The sequence below is a fragment of the Eptesicus fuscus genome, chromosome 16, assembly GCF_027574615.1.
Source record: "Eptesicus fuscus isolate TK198812 chromosome 16, DD_ASM_mEF_20220401, whole genome shotgun sequence".
NCBI classification, from domain to species: Eukaryota; Metazoa; Chordata; class Mammalia; order Chiroptera; family Vespertilionidae; genus Eptesicus; species Eptesicus fuscus.
In genome coordinates this window covers 15,329,594-15,349,583 of record NC_072488.1, presented here as the reverse complement: position 1 = coordinate 15,349,583, position 19,990 = coordinate 15,329,594, and the positions used below count along the sequence as shown (strand labels likewise).

The window sequence follows — 19,990 nt, the reverse complement described above, 5'->3', positions numbered from 1 at the left end:
ATGTTTTCAAACTGACAATGTGATTTAACTTCTTTGCTCATTAACATATGAAGATGTTGGTTGAACTTGAAACATCAAAATTGTATTTATATATACCCCAAATAGGGCAGTTTACAAGATTAAATGATTTTATTCTTAAATACCTTTTTGGAACACAAATACCTCATTTTATCTTACATCATTATAAATAAATATGATAGCTTAAAAATATTAAACTTTTTTTTTTTAATGTACTTAGTCCTAAAGTTCCTTGACTTATTGCTTAGTGAAATTCTATCCCCTAGGATGGATCCTCAAGCTTTTTGGAGAAGATTCCATGGTCAACAATATGGACATTATAATAATAATTCACTGTCACAATGTATTGGTCCTCAGGAATTCCTTCAATATGACAAATATTTACTTTACAGTTACTGCTTCTGTAGCTATAGATCCTTCCTCACAACATCATATTATTTAGGTTCCAGAAGTTCCATCCCTCTGGTGCTTCCAATCTGTTTTCTTAAACTTGTTTAAAATATCAGCATATGAAATTTTCCACATTATTCTGGTTCAAAGGTAGAGCCACACTTTTCCTGCAGCCTAAAGTAAGTTTTTTCTTTATTTTTTCACGGGGGAGAGGGTAAAAAGAATAGAGATGGGCTTGATATCTTGCTAATTTGTAGGCTAGCTTCAGAGTTGCTGTCTATTTCCTGATGGAAAAGATTGCTGAAGGAATACATACCAAGAGGTGGCCGTGTTATCATATTGAGGGCAGCAGTTAACTCTTCCAGCTCAGAACAGAATAATACAATAATTTGCTAATAGTTAGGCATTTGCTATTTTATGAACATAAATATTTTATCTACTTTACAAGGTAATATTAATTAAAGATACATATAAAGTCTATGAAATTATTTGCAACAAAAATTTCACTAGCTAAAATTTCTTACTATTTCCCTTTAGGAAATATTGTACATCTGTTAGAGTACCTGATACTTGTTAAAATATCAAGTAATACAGGACAAGGTGTTATAACACAAAACAAACAGCTACGAAGCACTTTATTTTTTCCTAATTCATGTAACATTGTTTAGGACCACAAACCTATTTTAAAGGTCTCTTTCAAGCAACTTTTATGACTTAGGAATACCACTTAAAAATATTTACTGATGCTATAAATATTACTGCTTTTCTACATATTAATAATTTTAATGAATGTCATATGCATTATACCTTTTGCTCCTTTGGTCAGAAAGATAAACAGAAACTTTTAATGTTTAGATATTAAAAATGCTTTTTAAAAACACCCAAACAAATCAAATCTATATCAATGTATGTTAAAATTAGTTTTGTTATTATTAAGAATTTTAACAAGGACATACTGAAGCATGTATGAGATTTAAAAATTAATTAAAAAACAAATTTAAATTTATAAATAAAAAGATTAATGGCCAAATTGAAAAAAATTTAAGCATCAGATTTAAAATATCTTCATTTCTTGCTATTCAGAAATATATTTTGTGAATAAGAATTATTTCATAAATATATATGTATAAATATAAATATAAATCTACAGGATCTACAGTGAAGAGAAATCCTTTAAAGAAAAAAATTGCACTTTTAGATTATCAGGATGTTGTCATATTTACCCTTTAAGTGAAGTGTAATGACCATTCCAGGTGCTTTTGGCACAAATTTTTAGGAGAATATCAACACAATCTTAAAAACACAATGCTTTTATATTTTATTGACTGGAATATGAAGAATCAAACAGAATTCAGAATTCTGATTAAAAAAAATCCAGATAACTGCAATTGCTTAATTAAATCCAAAAACAAAATATTGTTTTAAAAAAGCCTTAAACCTGTCTTTGTATCTGGAACACGTAAAATTTTATCAGCAACAGCTTTTCTTCAATCCTTTCAGCAAGAATTCCCAACCTTCACGCAAAGGTAACATTGTCTTTTTCTACTCACATGTGACTTAGATCACACTCCAGTATATAAGGACAAAAAATAAATGTATAATAAAAAGATTGGATAAATCAGGAGAGGCTTTTTGGTCTTGAATTCTTCACCCACTAACAATGAAGCAGCACTGTAGGCAGCCCAAAACACACCAAACAGCTTTAAAAAACAAACAAAAAAAGACAAAAGGCAGCATATTAGCAAGTCAATTAACATTTTGCATATTATAGAGCAAAAATAATATTTACAATATTGTTTAAAACAACCCTGGAAACCAATGGTGGTAAACAGTAAAACTTATTGAGAATGTTTAAAATTTCCAAGAATGGCCCTAGCTGTTTTGGCTCAGTGGATAGAACACTGGCCTGTGGACTGAAAGGTCCTGGGTTCAATTCCAGTCAAGGGCACATGCCCAGGTTGTGTGGGCTTGATCCCCAGTAGGGGGCATGCAGGAGGCAGCCGATCAATGATTCTTTCTCATCATTGATGTTTCAATCTCTCTCTCCCTCTCCCTTTCTCTCTGAAATCAATAAAAATATATTTAAAAAAATAAAAATATATTAAAAAATAAACTTCTAAGAATGTTAGTCCTTGCTCTGCTCCTTGACTTCTGCAAATGAAGTGTTTTGTTATAAAACATGTCTAATCAAAAGAATCACCTAGGGTGCCTATTAAAAAGAAAATCCTGAGATTCGCTCTAGTTGTGATCAATCAGAATTTCTAAGAAACAGGTCTAGTTATAAATCTTTTTAACAAGTGTCCCTCGTGATTTAAAGTAAGGCAACTTCTGGAAAAACTATTATTGGACCAAACTGCTAAAAGAAATTTGATTACTGAAAGAGAACTAATTGACTCTTCTTACACAGAAGCATTTACTTTCTTCTAAGAATATAACAGATTAAATAAAAATTTTACACAATGTTTATTAAGTATCCCAGCATTTTCCCAGGAATAGAAATATAGGGTTAAATAAAAAGGAGGAAAAAAATAACATTTTGGTGAAGACTTTAATTAAATAAAATATACTGTGGTTTTCTAAGTATACACATATCTAATTTTAAATGATTTCCACTGGAACTTTATGTAGTACTTACTAATATAGTTACTGAAGCCATTTTACAGATTAAAATTAAAGAAAGAACTTCCAGGGTACAAATCAGGGAAAGTATGATAGAAACAGACTTGGCATAGAGCAGGGTTTCTGAACCTTATACTACTATTGACATTTCTGGGATAGATAATTGTTGTGGGAAGGTGTTCTGTGCATTGCAGGATGTTTAGCAGTATCTCTGTCTCAACCTACTATATACCAGTAATTTTCCACCACCAATTTGTGCCACCCAAAAATGGCTTGAGACATTGTGAAATGTCCTTAGGGAGAAAATCGCCCTCAGTTGAGAACCACTGGTACAAGGGTAAAAAATATTGGCATACTGACTGAAAATGTATTTGAGATGGTCCAACTTTCTACTGATTTTTAAACTAAAAAAATACAACAGCAGCAGCACAGGGACGGGCTAGAAGAAATTAATGGGGGGGGGGGGAGGGAGAGGAAACATATGTAATGCTTTCAACAATAAAGATTTTAAAAATAATCCTATATAATAAAAGGCTAATAGGCAAATTGACCGAATGGCAGAACGACTGGTTGCTATGATGTGCACTGACCACCAGGGGGCAGACACTCAACGCAAGAGCTTCTCCCTGGTGGTCAGTGCGTCAGAAACCAGGTTCATAGTTGGCTTATGCAGTGGTGGTGGCGAAAGCCTCTCCCACCTTGGGGGCAGCGCTAAGGATGTCCGACTGCTGGCTTAGGCCTGCTCCCCGCGGATAGTAGGCCTAAGTCATCAGTCGGATATTCCCTGAGGGCTCCCAAACTGTGAGAGGGTGCAGGCCGGGCTGAGGGACCCCACCCTGAGTGCATGAATTTTGTGCACCGGGCCTCTAGTTAAAAAATAAAAAACAACAGCCCTAGCTGGTTTGGCTCAGTGTATAGAGGTCTGTGGACTGAAAGGTCCCAGCTTCGATTCCGGTCGAGGGCACATGCCCAGGTTGTGGGCTCGATCCCCATTAGGGGGCATGCAGGAGGCAGCCAATCAGTGGTTCTCTATCATCACTGATGTTTCTATCTCCCTCTCTCTCTCCCTTCCTCTCTGAAATCAATAAAAATATATTTAAAAAATAAAAAACAACAAAAACCACATAAATATTTTAAGCCTACAGAAAAGTACAGAAAAATATATAAAATAAAATTATGAACAAATTGCATTTGTATGTCATGTTCCAATTTTTGTTGTTATATATAAATGGTTAACAATTGATAAGAATTATAGAAATTTAATTTTTAAAAGATTAGTGGTTATAGATTAAACTGTATTTTAATGCTATAGTTAAATAATGAGAGTTCTGCAACATATTCCTCAAAATTTAGACTAAAACAAGGAACATGTACAATAACTCATTACACACAGAAGATTAAGTCATTAGGAAAACAAATTTGACAAAGAAAAATGTAAAGTTTAAAAACAATTTTATCCTAAATTTTTAATGATATAAATAAGATTTTCCATTTTATAATAATACATTCATATGCTCCAAAAAGATTATTAAGGACCAATTTTCAGTTAAATGTGATGACTAAAAATGACCAGAAGACACAGTTTTAGCAATTTTAGGTGTAGTCTCAGCAGTATTAAAACAGGCTTTAACCCAAGTTAAAAAAAAATGAGCAGGAAGTTATTCTGAATGATTCAGTAAAGTGGTATGTTCACTAAGGCTAGATAATTAAATGCCAGCATGGGTCTAACTCCTACACTATAGGACTTTTGAACTAAGTGTTAATAATGGCAATTTAAAAAAATGTTTAGGATTAGAATGTAAAGGAAAAAAGATCTCCTTGATCTGTAAAATGTTCCAACATACAAAGGTGTTCTCAAAATATTCTTTTGCTAGAGGCCCAGTGCACGAAATTCGTGCACTCGGGGGGTTGGGGTCCCTCAGCCTGGCCTGCGCCCTCTCGCAGTCCAGGAGCCCTTGGGGGATGTTCACCTGACAGCTCTCCGCAGGGATCGGGCCTAAGCCAGCAGTCAGACATACTTAGTGCTGCTGTGGAGGTGGGAGAGGCTCCTGCCACTGCCACTGTGCTTGCCAGCCGTGAGTCTGGCTCAGGGCTTCTGGCTGAGCGGTGCTCCCCCTGTGGGAGCGCACTGACCACCAGGGTCAGCTCCCATGTTGAGCGTCTGCTCCCTGGTGGTCAGTGTGTGTCATTGTGACCGGTCATTCCGCCATTCGATTGATTTGCATATTAGCCTTTTATTACCTAGGATAATATTTGTAACAACAACAGCTACCACTTGTATGCCTACTCTGTATCAAGCACTGTACTAGGCATTACATATACTTTAAAATCTTCATAACAGTAGTTGTTCACATTCCCATTCTGCAGAGGAGGGTAAGAAAAGTATCTCCTCTCCCCAAGGCAGACAGCAAGTAAGTGGCAGAACCAGGGTTTCAATTCAGAACTGACTGGTTCCAAAGTCCACATTCTACTCAATTTCTAATGCTTATATAATGTCAGTATTAGCCTGTAGCTACACAATTTTGAAAGAAATAATTTCTCCTATACTGGAATACGTAATAAACTTTAAAACCAAATGTCATAAAAATTAAGTGGCACTACTTAAAAACAAATACTTTAGTGTGGAGGCTACATTAATGGCAGTTCTGAAAGTGGTGGTCTTAAAAAGTTCTATTTTCCATAAAGAAGGTAGTTAATCAGTGATTCTCTCTCATCACTGATGTTTCTCTCTTTTCTTCTCTCTTCCTCTCTGAAATCAATAAAAATTATTTTAAAAAGTAAAAAAAAATTATCTGAGTATAATATCCTCAGGCCTGATTTGTTGTGTTCTTTATCCCCCCGCCCCCCAGACATATATTATAATTTCTGATAATTAAAAGGAAAGATAAATACCATTGGTAAAATCAGTAAGATCACTGTTCCAAAATACTATTAATTGTTTGATAAGGAGTAATGATGTTCTTAGCCAGAGAACTATTATACTTATTGGAAAATAGTAAACTACTTTTTATAATACATATTACTTACTTTTATAAGTGTAGATACCACTTCAAATGATCCAACCACCAAAAGTATAGGGGCTATTACAATGAGAGGAAGTAATGAATATCCTATAACTCCAAGAACTTGGCCATATGCAACCTGTGAATTTTTAAATTTTTAAATAAATGTCACAGAAATCTAGATATTCATTTAAACCAATATTTAACATTATATATTCTGTTATACTTTCATAATTGTGAGAATTAGGAAGAGATCATGACGTATTATACTCATCATATTTCAAGTTTCATATACTGTGCTATGTTTTTTTTCTATGCATACTTAATATGATAAAGTTTAATTTGTAAACTAGGTAGAGTAAGAATAACAACAACTTGCCCAGCTAGCATGGTTCAGGGGTTGAGCATCGACCTATGAACCAGGAGATCACAGTTTGATTCCCAGTCAGGGCATATGCCTGGGTTGCGAGCTTGATCCCCAATGTGGGATGTGCCGAAGGCAGCTGATCAATGATTCTCTCTTATCATTGATATTTCTGTCTCTCTCCCTTTCCCTTCCTCTCTGAAATCAATAAAAATATATATTTTTAAAAAAGAGTAAAAACAACTAACAATAAAATAGAACAAATATTAACAATTCTAATCTGTAATAAAAGTTATGTGAATGTGGTCTCTCTCTGAAACTGACCTAATACCCTGGTATCCTACACTACATGACTAATAGGCAGGTGAATACTGCATGGAGGATGAATCCACTCTCTGCACAGGATGGCAGATTTCATATGCTATACAGAATGGCATGCAATTTAAAACTTATGAATTATTTATTTCTGGACTTTTCCATTTAATATTTTTGGATGGTAGTTGCTAACAGGTAACTGAAACAGCAGAAAGCAAAACACAGATATGAGGGAACTAGGGTACTAAAACACTACCACTCTTCTCACTAACGCTTTTGTTTTGCAAAATGTTATTTTTCTTTAAAACATATTATTTATGTTAAAGTGAATCTAGTTTAATTTTCAATTTTAAATGAATAAATATATTTTTTAAAATTTTAACATGGCAAATATGATAAATATAACCCACATTGAGAAATCTCTTTGGGGACCTGATATCAAAAACTTTGAGAATGCTGTAAAAGAGAATTGTATGCTTCCCTAAAAAGCTGTCAATTACTTATGAGTGGGATAGGATCTTTTCTTTCCATTTCCTTTCTTATAACATTATGAGTATACACAATACTAATATGTTGGTCCTCTTCAAGGAAGTAGCATAAGTTAAAAGCAATTCTGGAACAAGAAATACTTATGATGAATATAGCCACTGATGGCATCTACAGCTCAAAAATAAAGCTTACCATAAAAAAAAAAAAAAGGCTATTTTCAAAATTAACCACTTACTTCTCCACCAAGAACTCTGGCCAGTAAGAAAATAGTTAGTGAACCAAATATCCAAATAGTTATAATCCATGATACCACCTAAGGAGGAAAAAATTCATGCAATTAATTCTTTGTACAAAAGAAGCTGGCAAGTTCCTAGGAACTCAATTCCGTGTCATATAAGATTCTTTGGTATACCCTATGTCAGGTCATAGAGAGTTGGTTTGGGTTCCCTGGTATCTTTACAAAACTTAATAAGAATAAAATGTGAATGTAATTTTACATTCAAATTGAAAATTTAACCCAGATGGCATGGCTCAATTGTTTGAGCTGACCTACAAACCAGGAAGTCACAGTTGGATTCCCCAATCAAGACAAATGACCCGGTTTGGCTTGATCCCCAGTGGGGGGGAGAGGGCGTGAAGGAGGCAGCTATTTGCTCTCATCATTGATATTTCTCTTTCTCCCTGACTCTCTGAAATATTTAATAAAAATATTTTTAAAAAAGAAAATTTAGCAACGAACAATTGCATAAGGACACATCAGTACTTCAAGAACAATGATAAAAGATTACTGTAAAAAGAGAACCAAGAGCTTACTCCCAACCCCATGATTTTCACTATCCTGCAAGGAAAATTCATCCCTGACACAGGTTACCCATCTTCTTGGGAGGTCTTTAAAGTTTATATTAATCACACATTTATCCAAATAATAGAATTAAAGACATTTCAGATCATTTTAACCCCTGAGACTTAGCATAATAATATGTGCATACATTTCCCTCTTCTGTCTACTTGGAGTCTAGAAATAGTGACACTCCAGCAGCTACATAAGCATTCTTATTGCCCAGGTTCTGGTTTCTAAATATCATTCCCTAATAAAAGGAACTAGGATTCCTTAGAGAAATAGGTGATTCCAGGGCTGAAGCAGGTAAAAGATAAGCCCAGAACACTTCGTAGAGTCAGAGGAAAGAAAGTACTCAAAAAAGGATGGGAATATGTTGAAAGGACACTGAAGCTAATCTGAAGGAGCTCCAAATGACTAAAGCTGAAACAATTGCCGAAACCGGTTTGGCTCCATGGATAGAGCGTCGGCCTGCGGACTCAAGGGTCCCAGGTTCGATTCCGGTCAAGGGCATGTACCTTGGTTGCGGGCACATCCCCAGTAGGGTGTGTGCAAGAGGCAGCTGATCGATGTTTCTCTCTAATCGATGTTTCTAACTCTCTATCCCTCTCTCTTCCTCTCTGTAAAAAATCAATAAAATATATTTAAAAAAAAAAAAAAAAAAAGCTGAAACAATCTCAGGATGAGGGAGTGATTTGTGCATGTTGTGTTTTGATGATAAAGCCCCTGAGAGTAGGACAAAGTATTATATAAAAACAAATACTGGGGGGGGGGAGCGGGCGGGGAGGAGCTGGGTGGAAGGAAGATATCTGTAATACTATCAACAATAAAAAATACATATATATTAAAAAAGTCAAACAAAAAGACCACAATAAATATTGATGGAATCCCTACTATCATTTATTGAAATGTCTATTTTAAAAAACAGAACTAAAAATGAGAAAAAGGTAAGAACATGATTATGAAGTTTGTGTTTTGAACTCTTCATCCCTTGGGGAAATCAGTAAGGACACAGGCAGCTCTTTTGGTCACTTCTGGTCAGAAGGGATTAGTTCTATCCATTTATCCCAGTCGCTATACAAACATTAATGTTTTCTTTTCTTTTTGGTTAATCCTCACCAGATGATACTTTTACACTGATATTTAGGGAGAGTAGAAGAGAGAGGGAAAGACAGAGATAAACACTGATGTGAGAGAAACACATCAATTGGTTGCCTCTTACAGGAGCCCAGACCAGGGCCTGGGCCAGGAAGGAACCTGCAACCAAGGTACGTGCCCTTGACCGGAATCGAACCCTTTGGTCCACAGTCCAACGCTCTACCCACTTAACCAAACCAGCTAGGGCCAAATATTAATATTTCCTATGTGAATGATAATGTGGAAAAGTTTGAAAAGCATTAATGTAAGGTACTTCCCACATAATTAAGAATAGTTCTATGAGCCTGGCTTTTTTTTTTTTTAATTTCTTTATTGATTAAGGTATTACATATTTGTCCTCATCCCCCCATTCCCATCTCAAACCCCTCCCCAAGCATCTCCCACCCCCCTGTTGTCTGTGACCACCGGTTAGGCTTATATGCATGCACACAAGTCCCCTGGTTGATCTCTCCCCTTCACCCCCATCCTCTCCTACCCTCCCTCTGAGGCCTGACAGTCCGATCGATGCTTCCCTGTCTCCGGGTCTGTCCTTGTTCATCAGTTTATGTTGTTCAGAGCCTGGCCTTTGTGGCTCAGTTTTTGAGCACCAATCTATGAACCAGGAGGTCATGGTTCGATTCCTGTTCAGGACACATCCCTGCGTTGTGGGCTAGAGGGGGGCGTGCAGGAGGCAGCCGATCAATGATTTTCTCTCATCATTGATATTTCTATCTCTCTCTCCCTCTCTGAAATCAATAAACTATATATATATTTTTTAAAAATAATAGTTATAGGGATGACCAATGATAAATAATGCATAGTGGTAAAGCATTTCCCAAATGTAATATCCTATGATAGTTAATATTTGGCTATCTTTAATTTTTTTAAACTCTTGAAAAATTTAGAATTTATATAAAGTAAGATATACTTACCCTAAACTGTCCGTATAATGATATCATGGAAAAGAAAAGAACAACAGCCAGAGGACCCCAAAAGTCAGGATTGTCTCTCACCACTTGTCTATTAAAACCAAGTGATGGCATTGGCATCAAAACACATCGGATTTTGTAGTAAATATCCTTCAGATCGATATCCAATTCTTCCCTATAATTGTAAAATAAAAAAATTTATAAGGCACATTTGTGAATATGGAGACATCTGTAGTAGAACTTATATCTATATATACAAAAGACTAAGTGACTGTCCGACCAGTAGCATGACCGGTAGCTATGATACCCACTGACCACCAGGGGGCAGACGCTCAACGCAGGAGCTGCCAAGCTGTGGTGACTTGGCAGCGGTGGTTCTTGGGTTCTTGGGTGACGCATCCGGAACCAGAGAGGAGGGAGCCCGATTCTGGGGTGCGTCACCTGACAACCGCTCTCTCACAATCCAGGACCCCTTGGAGGATGTTGGAGAGCCGGTTTCGGCCTGATCCCCGCGGGCCAGGCCAAGGGACCCCACCTGCCAGAGGGACCCCGCTCACTCTGCAGACAACCTTCAAGCTGAGGCACTGCCCCAGGTGTGGCCGGCCCCTGGGGAGGGACTGCCGGAGGTTGGCTCCAGGCTGTGCCTGACCCGTCTTGTCCAGTCCCACCCCCACCGGCCACCTTCTAATTAATTCCTTTCAATGTGCACGAATCTGTGCACTGGGCACTAGTTTAAAAATAATGGCATAGTCTCTATAGGTCAACAAAGCATTTGCATTTGAAGTACCATATTTCACTGATTCCAAGGTATACATTTTCAACATTTTAACATCTCTAAAATTGGGATGAATGTCACATTCGCTAGTCTTACAATTACTGTCAGGCTGAAGGGAAGCCAAGTGTTTCCAAGATCTGCCTTTCCTTTTGCCAGTTTCCTAAAGGCACTACCAATTTGGGACTTTAAATATAATTTTCTGCTTGAGACTTTTTTGGACCGTACAAATAACTCAGACTGCAATCCTATATGAGAACTGGTAAAGGGCTTACATTCTCAAGGGAAAGTTTTCTTTCAATATCCCACCCAGTGTCAAACTGAGACGAATAAACTCCCCTGCTGTCTCTTTTTGTATGTTGGGTTATTTCTCATTTATCTTTACACCAAGGAGATATCCCTTTGATGTCCTCAGCTTTATGCTGCCTTAAGCACTTTTTCTTTCTTGTTGATAAATAGAAGATAACTACACCTTATAATCCATAGTATCTTATATTTGATAAAGTATGGTATATCAACATAGAAATAAGATGTTTTAGCACTGCATCTATCAATAATTATTACAGAGAATAACTTGGTAATGCCTCGATTTTATAAAGCTATAGGTTCTTTTCAAAATTGTTAAATTCTTCAGTTTTTTTCCAAGTGATAACATAGTCATTTAAAAAAAATAAAGTAATCTCTCTATAGTCCTCAGCGGTAGCTTTAGAATTTCTATATGGGAGAAATTTGGGAGTGATTAATCTTTTTTTTGGTTAATCCTCACCCAAGGATATTTTGCCATTGACTTTATTTAGAGAGAGAGGAAGGGAGGAGGAGAGACAGAGAGAGAAACATTCATGTGAGAGAGACACATCGATTGGTTGCCTCCCACACGTGCCCCAATTAGGGCCAGGGATCGAGCCTGCAACCAAGGCAAGTGCCTTTAACGGGAATCGAACCCAGACTCCTTCAATCCGTGTGCTGACGCTCTATCCACTGAGCCAAACTGGCTAGGGCAATCATCTTTTTGGAAATCTTAAATGGTCTTAAACTGAATTTCCACAACAAGCAACCAAGTGGTCTGCTTTTTTACACTGCACGTTAAAAAATAAAAAAATAAAAAGACTGTTTACTTGAGATAGCTATAGACCCAGGTAAGCCCTAACAGTTTAAAGTGTGTGTGTGCGTACGTGAAAGAGAGAAGATTATGATTCTTTTGCTTTTTGTAATATTTATTTATTTACATCCTCACCTGAAGTTATTGATTTCAGAGAGAAAGACATACACTAGAGAGAGAGAGAGAGAGAGAGAGAGAGAGAGAGAGAGAGAGAGAGAGAGAGACAACGATGTGGGAGAAACACTGATTGGCTGCCTCCTTTATGCACCAACCCGGAACCACACCCACAACCTAGGTATGGGCCCTGACCAGAATCAAACATGCAACCTTTAATTTCTGCAATTTAATATGTTAAAAATATTAATTCCCCTTATTTCAGTTTTAATGATTACTAATAAACTGAAAATAGCCAAAACTTTTGACCAAAAAGGTTAAGATTTTCCATATTTATCTTTAAATAATAACGAAAGACTATAATCATCCCACAAACTAACTCTAAAAATAAAACAGTACGTATTATTTTTACATACAAGAGTGGCTTGTTATCTTCAGGATCATCATCTTCAACTTCCAAAAGCCAGCCATATCCTCTTTGTCTCAGAAATGTAGTAGCTGTAGATTCTTTAATAAAATCTCCACCAAGGTTTAATTTGACATCTGGGGCTGCTATTGAACCACTGAGGTCTTAGGAGAAAAGAGGACAAAATTATAAACCAAGGAATAATGTGTGAATTTATAACTAATATAAGCATAAATTCAACTAACATAATTATCATTTGAAGACCTACTATTACATACAATCTTCATATTTTAAAGCTACAGGTATCTAAATATCATCTTTTATTTTACAAGAAAATAAAAGATGAGAAAAGTCTCATAGCCAATTAGCTGGACTGGTACCATAATCTACACCAAGCATGTCAAACTCATATTTGGCCTGTGTTAGCCTTTGAGTTTGACATGCTTGATCTACACTTACAACAATAAGTTAAAAAAATTTTATCAATGCTTATGTCTTGTTTTATTTATTTATTTATTATTTATTTATTTTGGTTAATCCTCACCAAGGATTATTTTTCCCACTGATTTTTAGAGTGCAAGGGAGGGAGGGAGGAAGAGAGAGCAAGAGAGAAAAACATCAATGTGAGAGAGATACATTGATTGGTTGCCTCCTGCATGCACCCAAACTGGGCTGGGAATCAAACCTGCAACCAAGGAATGTGTTCTTGACAAGGAATCAAACGTGAGACCCTTTGGTACATGGGCCTATGCTCTAACCATTGAAGACACTGGCCAGAGCTTATTTTTTTATTTATTTAAATTTATTGGGATGACACTGTTTAATAAAATTATACAGGTTTCAAGTGTACAATTCTATGTCACCTGTATATTGCTATGTGTGCCTACCGCCTAAAATCAAATCTTCCATCACTGTATTTTTTACTCCCTTTACCCTTTACAATCTCCCAATCCACCTTTCTTCTGGTAACTACCACACTGCTGCCTGTGTCTATGAGTTTTTCTTGTTTGTTCATTTGTTGCTTTCAGAATAACTTTAAATTTTAAATGGCAGATTTATACAAAATATATCACATGACATCATCTTGCATTCCCTTCATTATTATGTATATTATACAGAACAAAGTGTATAAATTATTTTCAAAGGCTTTACATATATATATACCCCCAAACCTTCAGACATAACTTATTGCCTAAAGGAAAACTACAGATAATTTTTCTCTACTTTTTAATGTATTTATTCATACATTCTTTCATTTAAATCACCAAATATTTATGTTAAGTACTTCATATGTTAAAGAGTAGTTCTGGATAAAACTAACTAGTACGAGTTCATTGCTATTTCAGCTAACTCTTCTCTTTATATAATTACATCTTAAGTTTTGGCAAAAATAAAAGGTTTTTTAGGTCACCTCTAAAAAAGGTGAAGAGATTCAGTTTCCCAGATTACAAAATAAATTCCATTCGTAGTCTGCACAGCAGCTTAGAGGTTAAGATAATCACATTAGTACAAATGTCACATATTCTGGTAAAAAACAACAACAATGGGAGAGTAAAGGACTTGCTTGAGGTCATATGGGAGTTAAGAAAAAAGACATTTGTAGGACCAGGCAATATGCACTAGTAAACAACCATCATTGTTGTTAACTAGAAGCCACATAACTGGAGTGGTACTTTAGAAAATAATTTTGGCAACAGTAAACCAAAACATTCTTTTTTTTTAAAAAAAAAATGTTTTTATTGATTTTTTAGAGGGAGGAAGGGGTAAGGACAGAGAGAAAGAAATATCGCTCACACCCCCTATAGGGGTTCAAGCCTGCAACTCGAGCATGTGCCCCGACCAGGAATCAAACCAGGGACCTCAACCACTGAGTCACACCAGCCAGGCAACCCAAAACATTCTTAACATAGACATGCCTTCTCTGGAGACCACAGACAGCACATACATATATTTTTAAAAAGCTAAATTTTAACCTAAATTTTAGGTTAGCTTTTGAAAAAAGCCATTATAATTTTGGCTAAAACTTCAATGAGTGGATCAATTATGAGTCATAACCTGGTCTGGTTGTGAGAACTCCTGCAACCATTTAATTACAATAAAATGAAGCTAAGTCCTAGCTTAGCTATTAATTAATACAGCAAATCATTAATGTCCTCTGGTCTCCAGCTTCCTGTTCCTCACCAGATTTAACACTGTATGATTCTAAAAAGGTTTTATACAGCTTACTCAGTTAGAGGTAAAATGCAAGTACTTTTGAATTTACTGTCCTTCCCTACTTAAAGTTTAAAATTATTTCTTGTAAGATGCCATCATAGAATCTTGTAAATTAAAAATATTCTCTCAAAATTACTTTCTGCTTCTTTGTCTTAATCTCAGTTGAAAATGAGTTAAAATTTAACTAAAATTCCATTCCATTATGTACAAAAAATGTTTTTCTTGACCTAACAAGAGGAAGATTTAGATCAGGAAGTCATTAGTACAGCAGGGACATTAAAGGTTTTGGAATTATGAAGCAGGAAAGACCTTAACAACTGTTTCCTGCCCTGTAGAAGGGGCTACACTTAATCTAACCCAAAAAAGGATCTATAAATTATAGTGTTAAGGAATGCTATAATAAAGAATTGTATATGTTTAGCAGTTTGTCATAGCATGGATGCCAGAATCTCAAAAAGGCACCTTTAGCTTATAATTCTGTAGTGTTTTCCATTCCATTCAAAGTGGAAAAATATCATGGACATATATGTAGGAATGCCAGCAACAGTAGTTTGACACATCCCCCAATACCACCAAGACACAATCAGTGTGAGAACAAAACAACAGAAAAGTCCAAAAATTGGTAGTTAGCCTAACACGTTAGCAAACTAAAACAAGAATAGCATTAAAAAAAAAAAAGATTCCAAATCACTTCAAGAGCACAGCTGTCTTAAATTAAACCAGAGTAAGAACCAGCTAGCTTGGTTTTTAATTCTAGGATAGGTATTCAGAATTTTAAAACACTATTTTTTTTTTTTTTTTTTAAATTTCAGAGAGAGGAGGGGAGAGGGATAGAAACATAAATGGCTGCCTACTGAGTGAGGATTGAGCCCACAACCTGGGTATGTGCCCTGACCAGGAATCTAACCATGACCTCCTGATTCATGGGTCAGTTAGCTCAACTGGCTGGGCTAAAATACTAATTGTAAATTAGTTCTTTCTTATTACACTATATAAAATATTCTTGTTATTTTCTAAGAAATGTGTAAAGATAATAATAAATATGTGGATTTAAGAGGAAATATTCTTTGAAAAAAATCTATTGCAAAGGGAAACCTTAAAAATGTTTCCACTGCTATTTGGGCTCAGAATGAGGACATCTCAAATTTTATTGAAAGTCACCTGGGAAAACTGCAAAACAAAATTTAACAGTAATTTTCTCTCCCTTTCAATTCAAGTGTATGAATGGGTGAGGGATCTTTTCTCTGAATTTTCTCTTCAGCCTGAGAACTTCACTTTGAAAGATAAGGAAGAAGTTGGTCAAGTGTAGTACCCATAATAATAAAAGCGTTATATGCTAATTAGACCAGACGTCCTCCTGGACGACCTTCTGGACGAAGCTGGGCTGCGAGGGAAGACCAGGTCTTGGGTGCTGGCAGCTGGAGGGAAGCCCGGGTCCCAGGTGCCTGCCAGCAGCTGGAGGGAAGCCTGGGTCACGGGTGCCGGAGGGAAGCCTGTGCCGGCAGCCGGGGGAAGGAAGGCCTACTCTTGCACAAATTTCGTGCATCGGGCCTCTAGTGATAGTATATTTAGGATAAGATTTACTGATCTGCCTCTAGATAAGTTCTAGATTTCTATGAAAGAAAAGTATGCTGCAGCCCTGACCGGTTTGGCTCAGTGGATAGAGCGTCGGCCTGCAGACTAAAGGGTCCCAGGTTCGATTCCGGTCAAGGGCATGTACCTGGGTTGCGGGCACATCCCCAGTAGGAGGTGTGCAGGAGGCAGCTGATCGATGTTTCTCTCTCATTGATGTTTCTAACTCTCTATCCCTCTCCCTTCCTCTCTGTAAAAAATCAATAAAATATTTTTTTTTTTTTTAAAAAAGAAAAGTATGCTGCAATGAATAATGCACATTATGTGGCCAATTGTCAACTTTTCATATATGTGAATATTTTCTTATTTAATATGCAATAAGAACAAAGACAAAAATCATCTTATTTGAAAATAAAATCCATATGTGCTTAAATCCAAACCAGAACTGAGTATTTGTGCAGAAACAAAAGAAGCACATGTTTCACAGTGAAGGAATAAATTCCCTTGTCCCATTTTAGTTATAAACATTTTAATGCACATATAGGCCAATGAAAGATAATGATTTTATAATTGCTAGACATCCTATATAATTAAAACCTAATATGCTAAGTGTCCGATCATCAGTTCAACCAATCAAAGCGTAATATGCTAATGATATGCTAAGGCTGCTCAACCATTTGCTATGATGTGCACTGACCACCAGAAAATAGTAGGGAGGTTACATGTACCCTTCACCCAGTTTCCCCCAAGGTATCATCTTATGTAACTACTAGAGGCCAGGTGCACGAATTCATGCATGGGTGGGGTCCCTCGGCCTGGCGGCGATTGAGGCCTATCAGGGGGCTGGCCAGGGGGAGGGACCGCAGGAGGTTGGCCGGCCCGATTCGTGCACGGGGGGTTGGGGGGGGGATGTCCCCTCAGCCCGGCCTGTGCCTTCTCACAATCTGGGACCCCCAAGGGGGTCCTTACTGCCGCAGAGGTGGGAGAGGCTCCTGCCACCTTCACTGCGCTCGCCAGCTGTGAGCCCAAGCCTGGCTTCTGGCTGAGCAGCACGCCCTCTGTGGGAGCGCACTGACCACCAGGGGGCAGCTCCTGTGTTGAGCATCTGCTCCCTGATGGTCAGTGTGCGTCATAGTGACCATTTGTTCCTCCGTTAGGTCAATTTGCATATTAGGGTTTTATTATATAGGATATGTCCTTGGATATATAGGGAGTCTATATATTCTTAAATGCTAGATGGAAAAGTCTGAATAAACCTTACAGATTTTACTTATTCCAGGTTTATTGATTTAGTATATAGTCAATACCTTAGTTCATTATATTATTCTGTCAGATTTCTTAGGTGTATTTAAGAAAGGTAATTCCTAGGGGAAGGGAGGATATGAACAGTATATACAAAAAGTAATTTGAACAAATATTAGGTTCTGATACTCAATGATAGACTTCTAAAGTCTGGGAAAATTAACATGGATATTCCTCCCTAAGCACTATGCTACAAAATTTAGATGAAACAAACCAAAGTATTTTGGGTTGCTATATTTCACCAAATATAGAGGGAGTTGGGGGGCTGGGTGAAAAAGATGAAGGGATTAAGAAGTACAAATTGGTAGTTACAGAATAGTCATGGGGATATAAAGTACAGCATAGGAAATATAGTCAATAATGTTGTAATAACTCTGTATGGTGTCAGATGTACTGGAAATATAGGGGAGAACACTTTGTAAAGTATACTGTCTGACTACTATGCTGTACACCTGATACCAATCCTAGTCTATATAATAAAACCCTGTGCTAAGGACCCCTAGGGCAGTGGTCGGCAAACTCATTAGTCAACAGAGCCAAATATCAACAGTACAATGATTGAAATTTCTTTTGAGAGCCAAATTTTTTAAACTTAAACTTCTTCTAACACCACTTCTTCAAAATAGACTCGCCCAGGCCGTTGTATTTTGTGGAAGAGCCACACTCAAGGGGCCAAAGAGCCGCATGTGGCTCTCGAGCCGAAGTTTGCCGACCACTGCCCTAGGGGAACATCCCCCCAGGAGTCCGGGACTACCAGAGGGCTCAGGCAGGGCAGAGGGAAGCCCCCCTCCCCCCCCCAGTGCAGGAATGTCATGCACCAGGCCTCTAGTACAAAATAATACCGTAATTGAAAAAAAGAAAAAAGAGAAATGGATCAGCTACCTTCTTTATGATAGGTAAAATTTTTATTTTACCTTTTAAATTATAACCAACACTACACTACTACTTTTTTTTTAAAATATGTTTTATTGATTTTTTACAGAGAGGAAGAGAGAGGGATAGAGAGTCAGAAACATCGATCAGCTGCCTCCTGCACACTCCCTACCGGGGATGTGTCTGCAGCCAAGGTACATCCCCTGACCGGAATCGAACCCGGAACCCTTGAGTCCGCAGGCGACGCTCTATCCACTGAGCCAAACCGGTTTCGGCTACTTTTTTATTTTTTTTAAACAATACCAATCAAAAAGCAAAATAAGGGGGTGGGGGAGGGAAAACCAGCTATATTAACTAATGCACCAGGAAACTGGATTTGAGGAAATACTACATACTTCTCGAGACGAAAATTCCTATAGTTAAGTATAACTTTTTTGTCTTATTAGGTAGTAAGTCTGCTCACTGGAAAACCACTGGTGTATGCACAAAAGTGTATTAAAACTAAAACTTGAAAATGAGGAGCAGAGAAAGATTCCACTTTCCAAGTCTGGTAAGGAGCAGAGAACAGGAGGAAAACAGAGTTTCCTGTGCTGTAGAAAACTCGCTCCAGCACAACTGCTTCGTCCAAACAGTTGTCACAAGGAAATCTGCAGAAGCCATTGTCAACACCTCGCGGGGTTACAAGAAGTTTCAAATATACCTGGATCTATTTCTCTGAATATCAGGTCAACCACTTAAAAAAAAAAAAAAAAAAAAAACAGGAGGAAAACTGGGACGGTGGCAGAATATCAAATTCCATGTATTTGCAGCGCCGAATCCAAACCCAGCCAAAGTTACCGTCGGATAAATAAGAGGAACGCTGCTCTCTCTCCTTCCATGCTCTCACCTTTGACACCTACTCTGACCAATCGCTTTTCTGAGTAACAGCAAGTCATTTCATTAAAAAAAAAAAAAAACTTCGAGTTCCGTGGTTCATTTGAGGTGAGCAAGTCACCCAGAACAACCTGCCCCAACGGCGTGGGGCCAGCCGGAGCGGACCGAGAGCCTCGGAAAGCGCCCACACCCTCCCTCGCCGCCCGGGCCCTCTCCGAAGGCCCCGCGGGCGCAGTCAGCTCCCGACCCGGCCACGGCCGCCTCGGCACCAGGAAGACCCCGCCGCGGAGGGCCCCGCTTCCTGCGGCGAAAGGGGACTTTGGGGGGCTCAGCCTCACCTTCCGCGTCTGCCGAGGAGACAAAGGTGAAGTCCCCGTTGGTGGGGGAATAGGCCGGGGGCGGGCCCGGCGGCTGCATCTCGCGGCCGCTGGGAGCCGGCGGCGGTGGAGGAGGCTGCGGCTGGGCCCAGGCCCCAAGGCGGCCGCGGCGCCGACCCGCACCGGCGCCCTACGGTGCAGCCCGCGAGCCGGGAAGCGCAGGCCGGAAGCGAGCCCGGGACCAGCGCAGCGCCCCCGACAATGCCCCACCGAAGTCTCCGCCGTGGCCACGGCCCCGACACCTCGACGCCGGCGCCCTGACAGGACCATAACAGTGACAGCGCTGC

General features: G+C 38.2%; 1 protein-coding gene across 2 annotated transcripts; it reads right to left on the bottom strand.

The window, feature by feature from the left end:
- Positions 1-1,702: 1,702 nt before the first annotated feature.
- Positions 1,703-19,990, bottom strand: YIPF4 (Yip1 domain family member 4). 2 transcript variants are annotated; one of them, XM_054727969.1, is made up of 6 exons: positions 19,665-19,989; positions 12,503-12,656; positions 10,105-10,276; positions 7,433-7,510; positions 6,055-6,168; positions 1,703-2,108 (listed from the first exon to the last, which is right to left on the bottom strand). In XM_054727969.1, the coding sequence occupies exons 1-6, from the start codon at positions 19,741-19,743 to the stop codon at positions 1,971-1,973; spliced, it is 735 nt and encodes a 244-aa protein (XP_054583944.1). In that variant the 5' UTR covers positions 19,744-19,989; the 3' UTR covers positions 1,703-1,970. The 2 variants fall into 2 exon arrangements, with proteins under 2 accessions (XP_054583944.1, XP_054583945.1); XM_054727970.1 differs by lacking the exon at positions 6,055-6,168 and having other exon boundaries at positions 19,665-19,990.